A 12,038-nucleotide genomic window follows, 5' to 3' on the forward strand; every position below is an offset into this window, starting at 1 on the left:
ACTACATAGAAAAATGACACAGGCAGATGTTGATATGGTTTGTCAGAGGGCCAAATGCCATTCAGCATGCTGATGTTGACGGAGAGGGAGACCTGCAGAAAGATACAGAGAGAGAGACAAAACTACAAGGAAGACTGGACGCACAGTGACGTAAAATAATAGATCATAGGTTGGCCTGATGAGAGGAGAGGAAGGGAGAGGAGAGGAGGTGGGGGAACTGCTCAGAGGTTTTTTTCGTGTTTGTGTCCCCTGGCAGCGTAGCTATGATGAAGATTAAAGACTAATAGTGGCTGTATGTCAAGAAGTGACTGTAACTATACCCCAGACCTACACACTTTGAGGCTAACTATACACTTTAAAGTCTAGTCTTAAAAGGTGCAGGCAGTGTCTGCCAGATTGGCAACTGGTTCCATAGTAGGGTGCCTGATCGCTAAAGGCTCGTAGTAAAGTAAGTAAATCAGCACTCTGTGATCTGAGTGTTCGATTCTGTTTGAGGGATTGAGCAGAAAGTTGTTAACTTGTCAGATTTTGAGGAAAAAGAAGATTTTTTACTCAGCAATGTCTGAGAAAATGGGCGACACCAGCCTTCAGTCAGTCTTTTGCTACCTCCTTCTCAAGCTCTTAATCAGACAAGAGAAACAGACATTCGATATAGTCAGCATTCCATAATGCATTTATTTCCCTACCCGACATTGAAAAATAGCTCTAAACATAAGCAGACAAGACAGTGCATAGCTGCACCTCTGTACAACATTTTCGTACCTTGACACCATAAATAAAAATCTAGAAACATCAGTTAAGTAAAAAGTCTGCCTCCGAACCATTAACGATACGCAAAAAAAATAACTTTACAAGTTTTACAAAGAAATTTCTCACTTCGCTCTTCAAAATTTACATCCCAGTGAAAAGATTTACGGCAGAGAGCTAACTAAAAAGAAAAAAAAAAAAATCAAACCCTTCTCCATACTGTCACCCACAGTTGGCTCTCTGTGCAATAAAAACAAACCAGCCAGCATGATGTGAAAGTTACATGAAATGTACATCACGTACACCTGCAAAAAAAGGCCTCTGTTCCCATGTTGCATCAGCATGAAAAGGAGATTTTGGCAATATGACAAATGAGGGTCTGAAAAAGCAGGAGATGGCACAATGAGCAAAAAAAAAAGAGTTACTTTTTGCTCCCAAACGCTGACTGAAATCTAGGAGTTTTGTTCACCAGCTTCACGATGCTACACCAAAAAGGCTGGATACAACCTTTGGGAAAATGAGCGGACATTACATTGTGATATAGCTGAGAATCCCCCCCCCCCCCCCCCCACATATCATAAGAATCACATTTATCACTTGATTTAAGTTGGATTTTCCTCTGCTCTTCTGTTCTTGGTGCACGATATGTCGCTAATTTATATATATATATATATTTTGTTCGTTACACACACCTCCTTTAAGAGGGAAAATCATGTTTTTCAAAGGTGTGACAATATGAGCTGTAAAAATACACGTGTTGAAAAGGAGTGATTACAGGAAATGTGTTTTCTAATAACATCTGTTAATTAGGGAACAGATATTCGCTATCAGCTTCAAAATTCTGACACCTCCACAGCCTTTTTTAGAGGCTTTCTCTCGTGATAACCGTGAATTAACTACATGCTAATGTAGTTTTCATAACTACATAATCTAAACCCTCTAGTGCATAAATACAACCTTATGAAATGTTGCGTCATACCAGCTCTGTCGAAGGTTTTCCTTCAGCTCCCTTTGAGACTGCACTTTGTTGTGTTGACTATCACATTTTAAATGTGCTAAATGTAAAGTATCTTATTTTGAAAGTTCAGTCATCCTGTCTCATGGTTGTCTTCCCATCAAGCTGCCCAGCAAGGTGACTGCATGGATAAGATTCCAGTCAGATCCATCCCTCCCCACGGGCGGACTCTGGGTCTGGGCATCTGGGTGAAGTCTCAGAGAAAACAGAGGAAGGACTGCTGTTGCTAGCTGCAGTCGGCCAGTGAGACAACAGACTGACTGAAGAGGCAGTTGAAGGATCCAGAGAAACACCAGAGAAGAGCAGGAGAGAGGGAAACCCCAGAGGGCGGCTGCTCATCAGCAACTGAACTTTCAAAATAAAATATTTACATAAAGCACTTTAAATAGGGTTCCTACTCAATCCAAATTTCAAGAGCTTGTAATAAAAAAAATCCAGGACTATTTACAACCTTTAAGTATATGAACAGACACTTTTAAGTAACACTACACTACAGACCTGGTATGCAGTGAATGATCTATTAAAATTCTTACTGTAACATGGTCAAACTCATTTCAGCTGATAAAATTTAATACCATGAATTTCTAAGATTTCTCCATTACCAGTGCAGTTAAACAACCAAATACAGCCTCAAAGTAAACAACAGATGTGATTTAACCAACAATAACCAAAAATTATGACAGGTTTTTCTAAACTCACTAAATTTCTGCCTTTCTTTCTTAAATGATATCATTTGCTCCCATTATTCCATAAAGGACCAAAACAGAAAATTGTTAGGGACACTAGTTAGTGTCTGAGAAGCACACCAATCCCTCAGACTAAATACTGTGACAGTATTGGTAAAAAGAAGGCAAACGGTACACAAAAAGCCATATTATTAAAATCTGGCGACACTACCCACATCTACGAACGACGACAGCTGAAAGAACAAGCTTACAGGCTACAACTCGCGCTTGATGCTGAAGCATTCGAGTCATAAAACATAAGATAAAAAAATATATTGCTGGAGATGATGAGAGGGAAAATGCTTCCTAAACTAATTAATTACTGACTTTGCAGACACTGCCATCAATAATGATAATGAAGCCCAACTGAAATTACAGTTGAATCTTTAATTGCACGAACCAAACCTCTGATTTTATGTATTTTTTTGTTTTCCAATGAAGTCTGTCCAGTGACTGTCTGACACCAAAAACACTTGAAATGAACAAGTCACCTGACATACAGTCACAATCTGCATAACACATTTAGTTGTTTCAGGATGTGCAAACTTGACACGGCTTCTGTTAAGAAAAAAAACAAAAGCACAACAGAGCAGCTTTGGTTCAGGCTGGGAAAAATGCCTGACAGGAGAGAAAATCTCACTCTGCCTGAGAAGCTTCACAGATCAATAAATATCAACCTTTTAAAAGAAGTATCTATTGTTTCGAATCAATTCTTTAACTCCAAACTATAACAAAATATATTCAGCATCTCTGCAACACTTAACATGGTTAGAGTGGTCAAACAAAGTGCATCCATACAACATGCAGCTGTTAACGGAATGCTGCGTTTGGGCAGATCTAAATTTAAGCTAACTTTTTACATTTGATTCTCATGATGTAGAGAACAGTAATAACTTCTGTTTCTATGGCGACAGGTCTGCAAGAGGTCATTGACCTTTCCTGGTAACAAAAGTGGTCTCTCTCTTGTTTCAAAGATATGGAGACTTTCTGTTTGTTTTGAGAAGTTGTTTTTTAGATTAAAACACCTGCTGATGTTAAATTCTACAGATCAACATGTGCAAAACTGTGCATCAGTTTTTTGCAGACACAGTAAACATGAACATGTTTTTCTTTATCAGGCACTTGTGTTTGTGAACCACAACATTAAAAGGTCTTATCTGCAGCCTATGGCCATGTTAGAGGCTGGGCTTTGAGCATGATGTTAGCCTGCTAACCAATGACAACATCTGGTCACATTTTGTACTATGCAAACCAGCAGGCTCTCCTAGTTTTTCTTCTGCATTGCATAAGAGACACCAAAATGACTTAATACTAAGTACTAAGAGCAGAGCTCTCTACGTTTCAAGTATCTACATCTCCTTGATGTTAACTAGGCTTTTTGATGTACCTGTGAGCCATGTGGTGCTATGGACTGTAACAAAGGTGAACAGGAGGGGCAAAGGTTTAGGTGTCATGTGGACAGATGGACATCCAATTACTTCCAAATAGTTTTCAACAACTACTGTGTAATTACACATCAAGAGCATCATGTTATCAATGCTTATGTACTTAGTTCATGTGTGTGAATAGAACATATCAACTTAACAGGCTAGCAGATGTACAATGGGAACGTCACCATATGTTCCTGACAATCTGCCCAGTGTTTGAGGTATTTACTAAAAGATAATGATGAACCTGCTAACATGGTTAAAAGCCACTCATCACATTTAGACCATCAGAATCCTCCAAATCTATTAACTGAGAACTGTTTGCTTCTCTTCACACTGTGACAAGTGCCTCATAAAGAAAAAGGACAACCCTGAAGGCCGTTCACTGAACTTAGAAAATGTAATATGACAGACTGATTTGGTGTACAGCTAATTGTTACAGATAACATCCATTCCTCTGAACGTGAACAAATTATGGCTGGTTGTGAAAACAGAAACTCAAACATTACCAGACAGTCACGTGGAAACCCTTTTTTAAAAGATTCCTTCCATGTCTACCTGCATTTGCCCATTTCTGTCTGCATACCATGGCTTAATCCGTCACTAACGAGTCTGAAAATGGCTGACAGGAGTTTAGTTTCCTCTCAAACCATCCCACACACTTGGTACCAAAAAAAATAAATACATGAGGACTTATGTCAACTGAAAATAAGGTTTGGAGAGGGAGGAGTGTGGGAGAGGTCACATCTCTGAGCCATAACGACCGAGTTATCTCATTCTTATTACCCAGAACAAACAGCACTTGCCTTCAGTCTTGAGTTTGGAGCAGGACGGTGAAGACCCGGTGCTGGAAGGGTGGCTACACACAGTAATGTCTATGACAGCTACCCAGAATGAGGAAGACTCCTCCTTTACACCACATACTGGTGGGTGCTGTTATAGTTTGACGTGTAGGTCTGCCGGCTGTACTGGAAATGGTCGGTCAGTGTGTTGTTCCAGCTGTGCTGCTGCTCTGAGCCGTGGGAGAAAGGCACTGACCCGTTGGCCTGGATCTTCTCCAGAGCTGGATTGTCAAAGGACATCAGATCCTGCTTGTTGCCTGGCAGAAGCTTCTTTTCCTTGTTGGCGTCATACTTCGCCTATGACAAAGGAGAAAGGTAAATGGATTTTAAAGGAAAGGGTATTGGTGCCCTGGCACTGCACTGCAGCTTCCCACAGCTTCAAGAGTTTGGGTGGGGCAAACAGTTCCAAATATATTCAAGCAACAGTAAAAACAGTAAAAACTATGGACAGAGCTTCCATGACGTCACCCGTTTGTTTCTGAAGAGCCGTTTTGAGGCTCGGTGGGAGGCTCCGGGACGTGCTGACCGCCGCCAGGTTCGCAGCATCACATCAGTCAAAACAAATATATACAAAGAGGGGGAGCACGAGCAGGGTTTAGGGGGGCGGGTGATCGTGGAAGCAGGAATCTCGCGCTGTGATACGCCAACGGTCTGTCGCTCAAGCAGCAACGCCCAAAATTATGTGTACTTTTGAATCCGAATGCAATTAAAACGAGTGAGTTGTAAAAAAAAATTAACCACAAAAAATTAACTGTTGTAACCACAACAGCATTTAACTTTAGGCAAAGAGTTAAAGCCGATTCGGTGTTCCTGTGACAGTGTGACATTCCCATCTGACCAGCTAGCATCCAGTAGGAGGGCTGGACTTACCTTGTTGTAAAGGAAGACCCCGACTATGGCCGTCATCATACCCATAACATTTGTGAGGCTGACTGGGTTGCGCAGCATTAGCAGGGAGATGGTGATGACCATTATTCTCTTGGTGGCGTTGGCGACAGCGTAGCTCAGCGGGCTGACAAGGTTGAGCACGCTGAAGGCGATGACATTCTGGGCAAAATTGCAGAAGCCGCTAATGAGCAGAAGGATGAAGGTACCCATCCCTCCAGAGACGTCCGACTAAAAGGAAGGCAGTCACAGTTACAGAACGAGCCAGGTGCAAGTCTGTCCATATCTCCACAGTGTAATGTTAGTGCTACTCACCAGGTCTCCATTCACAAGAAACACAGAGAGGTCTACCAGAACCCAGGTGGGCAGCATAAACACCACAGCGTTAAAGCCCAGGATGTTAAGCAGCCGCAGGTGGTGGACCCTTGTGTCACGCAACACCTTTAAAGGAAATAAATAATCAATCACAGCAAGTTAAATGATACATTTTTCCTGTTCCTGATGTGATTCTGTTGTCATCTACAGACTGATGGTGCATGGATCACTATTTGTTCTAGTAATCTTAAATCTTAAATAGATCTTAAATAGTGGTATCAGGATTGCCACATTTTTAACAGATCCTCCTTGCAGCAGGAGCTGTCAGTGTGTTAAATGCAAAATATAAAGTTAAATGTATTCTTTACAGGGCAAGAGAAGACCTAAATGGTGTTGTGCTTGTTTTGGCCAACAGAGGGGGCTAGCATACTCCCACTGGTTTCAAAGAAAAGAAACTTGGAGAGGCCTGAATAGCAGAGTGGAAGAGTAAAAGGAGAACAGGTCATACCAAAAGGAGAGCATAAGTTCCATTTTCTTGTTAAGAGATCTGCAGTCTGAATATGGATCGTTTACAATGAGGGCAGCACAAAAAAAACAGAATAGTTTAACGGCTTTAAATAGACCATGAAACAAATGATTTTTGTTGTTGTTTAAAGTTTAAGTTTAAAACTGAAACAACTAAAAGAATGTCCATATAAGTCCGCTAATGTGATGCTTTGGTTCCTTTTTTACCCCTCAGCTATGGTGTTTAAAACTTCATCATGTTGTTGTGTTTGTAAAGTTGCAATAACAGCCAGAAATCTGGCTGGTGACAAATCATAAAAGGAAACTGTTGGGTAAGATTCCAACACAAAGGCAGTGAAAAATGAAAAACTTTCAATTTGTTTGTACTCATTCTGACTGAATTCATTTTGCTGTTATCCAGGGAAACCTGTGCGTTTTAACCATGCCATGAGAACACCAGGTGTCTCGTACCAAACATAAGAGGGATTTACCTTTTTGGAGAAAATGTTCTGCAGAGAGAAGCACAGCGTGGCAGCCAGAGCACTAATGAGTCCTAAAACATCGAAGGACAGCTCCGTCGCTGTGGCCAGCAACACTCCACCTATGATGGGGATGAGCGACACGTACACCTACAACAAGGACCACACAGAGACAGAGGGCAAAGTCAGCACAAAAATAACACAAAAAACACTTTCTTTATATCTAGTGTGGTAAATATAAATATCACTTCCTGCTGCTCAAAGCGTTTTACAATACATTGACCTGTTAAACGTAGGGCTGCACTAACTTTCTGATTACTCTACTTATTGACTCATTGCTTTGAAATACAGCAACTAAGGCAGTGTGTTCATTCATTCTAATTCAAATCAATTCCAGTCTTATGCACCATTATAGGGTTAAAAATCACTGGTGTGAGGATTTTTGACCAGCCATAAAAATATGAGGTGACAGAAGACACTCTCCAGAAACTCTGCACAAAAGCACTTTAGACACAGTTAATGTATCCGACACATGCTGAGATCATCCACAGTACAATCATCACTTCAGAGTCTAACCTTTCTATGCTGGTCCACACACTTGGCCTGAAACACCTACTGTATTTTAAATTTATTTACATTTTAATAATGTTGGATCAGATGAGATTTGACAGAGAGCTGCCTTTGTTATGAAACCCACTTGTGAGCCCACTCACTCACCCACTCCTCCTGTTAACCAACCACTCCATGTGAAACTGAGAAAACACAGAGATCAGCTAAATAACAGTACAATGCTGCCACAGTTTCAATGTATGAATTGTCTCCTAAATCCAAAAAGCTAAGAAACACCAAGAAGAAACCCTAAGAAACCCTTTTAGATTAACTCTCGGAAGGATAATAAAACAGGATGCACAACAAGGAAGCAGGAACTCAGTGGTAAAACATTTCCCTTTGTTTCTCATACCAAACATGCTGCCAGTGCACAGAGTGGCTGGCATCATTTTACCTGAAGAGAGGCCTTGCCTATTTTAGTAGAGGCCTAGATTTCTGTCCCATTTCAGGTGATCCAGCTTTGAAAATTAATCCTGAAGGCTGGACACTGCAATCAAATATGTGCCTGTGATATTCTTGCAAGTGGCTTACACTGTGGCCATTTACTTTGTAGACACATACTGTTTATAGTGCAATAATATTGAGCAACGGTTTCTTTTACTGGCATTACTGTAGCTCAACTATTGAATCGTCTGAAGCAGACAAAGGGTTAATTTAATGGGTGATCCACTTGTTTCAGGAACAGGAATGGTTGTACATATTTCTCATTCAACATTTTGTTATGATGAACAAGCTTAGTATTTCGACAGGGCTGTTACATTGAGATATACGAATGTTCCAAAGAAAAAGCACACAGAATGTGAACTGATTTAAAATATTTTGACAAAGTGCTATTAGATGCTGTAATGGATTTCGTACAACTTGAGGTACAATCCAGGGTCTGCTGCTACTGCTTGAACTGGGCCTCTAAATACAAACAGCACCAGTGTTCCCATACTGTGTGCACACAGCACAGTAATGTAAACATGACGACTTGATGTCAGACTTAGACGTCTGCAGACATGGAAAAAAGTACTTTCATTTTAATTAAAAAAAAAAAAAAAAAAAAACTTAAAAGTTTAGATATGTAAAAACAAAATATTGATTGAATAAAATGTGATGTTGACTCAGCCTTGCACATTTAAACACACTGCTTAAACTTCAAGTACTTGTACGTCTAGTGTGGCTTCACCAAACAGTGCTTCTGTACTGAGGTTAGGGGATATGTCAAAATTTTTCAGAAATTGTCAATATATTCAAAATGGTAGTTTGCACGCATGTGCATCCACATAGCAGCCATCACAGCCTGTTTGTGCAGCGCTCTGATTCCTTTGATTGACACAATATGTCAACAATTGAGAAAGGTGCCGGTTATTGTCTTGGTAAAAAAACAATACCAGAATGACAAAAGCTTGTTCTGTGAATATTATACCAGTATTTTTTATGTGACGGTGCACATCTAAGGTGAATGCAGGAAGGCAATAAAAAGTTAGTTTTCCTTTCCTATAGAATATCTCATCAACTTCATGGACAAAAGCCCCTGCAGATGGCCGTAATATGAGATGAGGTACTGTGCCACATCACCACTACTGCAGAGTCTTAGACACAGACTAAAACAGACTGGGCCTTGTGCTGTGTTTGCTGTGCTGGACCTGCTTACCTTTGTGGTTTGCTTCTCCTTCATGATGATTCTTGACAGCAGCACAACCCATATTGGCATTGTGGCTTTGACTGTGAAAGGTAACAGACAAGAAAAGGGACAGTGTTAAGTTTGTCTTATTGAACAAACATGTAAAGCAGCATGATAAAATGCTTCTGCGCCAGGCACACACACACACCTGTCAAACACACAGACGGGCGCACCTGCTACATTTACTTTCCAAAGTTGCAACGCTGTAGAACTTTATGTTGTATTAAATTTAGTGAAAATGTTGATACTTAAAGGTCAGACACAGCCAGTACTGGTGGAGTTTATGTAGTTAACTAGGCAGTGAAACCAATTAAAGGAGTTAATACTATTACATTATAAAACTATTTAAAATATTATACTATTAAAATGTGATCACAAGGGGAAAGAACTGCTTCCAAACACTGTACAGTCTCAGCCTGAGAGGAATATGTTGACTTACATGATTTGACTAGCCAATGAAAGTTGTTTTAATTTGTATTTATTTAGAGGACATCTAAAGCTGCAAAAAGCTATTTTTCGCTTGCTTCTGTTTGTCAGACTTTTTTAGGAATATTATGTTTTGATCATAATATGATGTTTGGTAGTGTCAAGGAAAATAAGATTGTAACTCATGTTGTGGATAAGGGTCAGTGTCACCTACAAACATGTCTTTACAATAGATAACAGTGGTGGAATGTAGACTTATTACAATTTAATCTATAGTTCAGGGTAGTGATTCAACATCATGTATAACAGATTACACATTATTAGTAGATTTAAAAAAACACCATCTTATTTAAAATCATTTTGATTGCAATAAATGTACATTTTGAATGTATTATTTTCACTAGCACACTGTTGTATTATCCACGTTACCTCTTTCATATAAGACTTTGACAGAACATGCTTTAAAGCTGCCATATTTAATATAGCTAATTTTGGCTACATCGTTATTGAATTCCTGTACATATAACATCATACTGTCACATGAGATTTCTAATAACGAAAATAAGGTACACGAGGATCAGTGCTGCCGTGATTAAATGAGAGCTGGTTTGAGATCAAAGTTGGAGAAGCACACACTCCTCGCAGAGTAATGGACTCTCCTGACGTTGTGTATCAGCGTTAATTAAGTTGGCTAGCTAGCTAGCAGCAGCCGGTCGAATATCCCTCAGAGAGCCTAAAACTGTCCCGTTTGTACTTAAGAAGGTCGAGCTAAGTTAATCAGCCTCATGAAAGCCAACCTCTTAGCGGTCTAAATGGGGCCTACATGCTAGATAAATGTCCGTGTCGCCAGCTGTCCAACGTTAGCCACGAAGCTAACATCAGCTGACGGTACAGACACATCATCAAGTTACCCCGGCTGACAGGCTCCAGGTGGCCGCGCATTATCACCCAAACTGACACAAAGCCGCTGTACTCACCGGTGTGCGCGTACGAAACGGGCACTTTCCATATGCTGAAGTGAGCCGACACGGAGGCGAAGTATTTTCCGAAAGCTAAAGGCACGATGTACCACCAGTAGTACCTGCTCGGCAGTTCTGTTTTTGGGACTCCCCAAGCACGCAACAGCGGCGGGAGGAAGACGACGATTGAGATGATGTGAAACAGAGAGACTGTGACCGGGTACGGGAATCCATTGAGGATGATTTTGTTGACAATGTTTCCCCCAGAGCTGACCGTGTACCAGCACACACACAATAAAACTATTCGGATCCCTTCCCTGATCGGGGTCCGCTCCACCGCAGCCATCTTCCAGTGCGGAGTGGCGAGTCACCGGCGGTGTCTGTGTCAATGCTCACCGGGGGAGGGCGGGCAGCGCTGTGCTCCACCGTCAGACTACCAATAACAAAGGACGAGCACCTCTTCCGGTCTATGCCTTCAAAATAAAAGATTCACAATGGACCACATAACTGTAATAAATAAATATATTTAAAATTTATTATAATTTTTTATTTAACCCTCATTCACTGTTCGGGACATTTTTGTCCTCTGAGAGAAATTTTTCTACAGTTTAGTCCCCTACTACAATTACTATTAAAAGTACTTTAGTAAAGTAAAGTAAAGTACATTTGTTGCAGCCCTAAAAGTATGTGCCTGGCCCTTTGATGCTGAGAGGTTCAGACTAAACAAAACAAAAACACTAGTGGACTTGCATGTATCCTCCTGGTCATTTGATGGTGACAAGAGCAGCAAGCAGCATGAAGAGAGGATTCACCTGTGCATGAGTAAGGGATTCACCTGTGAACGAATGAAGGATTCGCTTGTGAACGAATGAAGGATTCACTTGTGAACAAGTGACGGATCTACGTGTGCAGCCTTCACAGCTTCGCAGCCTGGCCCTTCATAGAGTCAGGCTGCACAATCATTTCCAGAGATTGTGCACAAGTGAATCCTCTCTTCATGTTGCTTTCTGCTCTTCTCACCATCAAATGACAAGGTCACATGTAAGACCACTTGCCTTTTTGTTTTGTTTAGTTGTTTGTTTACTGCACCTGTAGACATCAAAGGGCCACACATGCATAGCAACACTTTCTTTGTTTTTGTTTACTATGAAGACTCTGTGGTTGTGTGTACTCACAGACAACAAGATCAGTGTGCAAATGGCTCTCTTCCTCTCTAACATACACACACAGTGTGTAGACACACAATTATGTGCTAAAATACTCCCTATAACTCCATATACAAGCCAGAAACTACACTACATGAGCACAGGCCTGCAGGTAAAGGGTTAATTAATATGGTCATTAAGTTGTTAACTGTAAAAATCACAAATTTTACCTCCTACCAACAGGGTAAACCACCAACAATCAAGAATGCATGATTATGTAGTGCCATGGCT

At 40.7% G+C, this 12,038-nt stretch overlaps 1 protein-coding gene across 1 annotated transcript; it reads right to left on the bottom strand.

Moving 5' to 3' along the window:
- Window positions 1-518: 518 nt before the first annotated feature.
- Window positions 519-10,976, bottom strand: slc35e1 (solute carrier family 35 member E1). The gene is made up of 6 exons (XM_028403188.1): window positions 10,621-10,976; window positions 9,188-9,258; window positions 6,952-7,089; window positions 5,957-6,082; window positions 5,627-5,872; window positions 519-5,053 (listed from the first exon to the last, which is right to left on the bottom strand). Exons 1-6 carry the CDS (start codon window positions 10,946-10,948, stop codon window positions 4,826-4,828), a joined length of 1,137 nt encoding a protein of 378 aa, XP_028258989.1. The 5' UTR covers window positions 10,949-10,976; the 3' UTR covers window positions 519-4,825.
- Window positions 10,977-12,038: the final 1,062 nt, after the last annotated feature.

This window comes from Parambassis ranga, chromosome 4 (genome assembly GCF_900634625.1).
Source record: "Parambassis ranga chromosome 4, fParRan2.1, whole genome shotgun sequence".
NCBI lineage: Eukaryota > Metazoa > Chordata > Actinopteri > Ambassidae > Parambassis > Parambassis ranga.

What these genes read in the sequence shown, in the direction of transcription:
- slc35e1 (XM_028403188.1), bottom strand. Translation starts at nt 10,948, where the DNA reads ATGGCTGCGGTGGAGCGGACCCCGATCAGGGAAGGGATCCGAATAGTT. An exon ending in CGTTTCGTACGCGCACACCG is followed by an intron (nt 9,259 to 10,620) that starts GTGAGTACAGCG and finishes TACCTTTCACAG; the next exon opens with TCAAAGCCACAATGCCAATA. An exon ending in TTCTTGTGAATGGAGACCTG is followed by an intron (nt 5,873 to 5,956) that starts GTGAGTAGCACT and finishes CCTTCCTTTTAG; the next exon opens with TCGGACGTCTCTGGAGGGAT.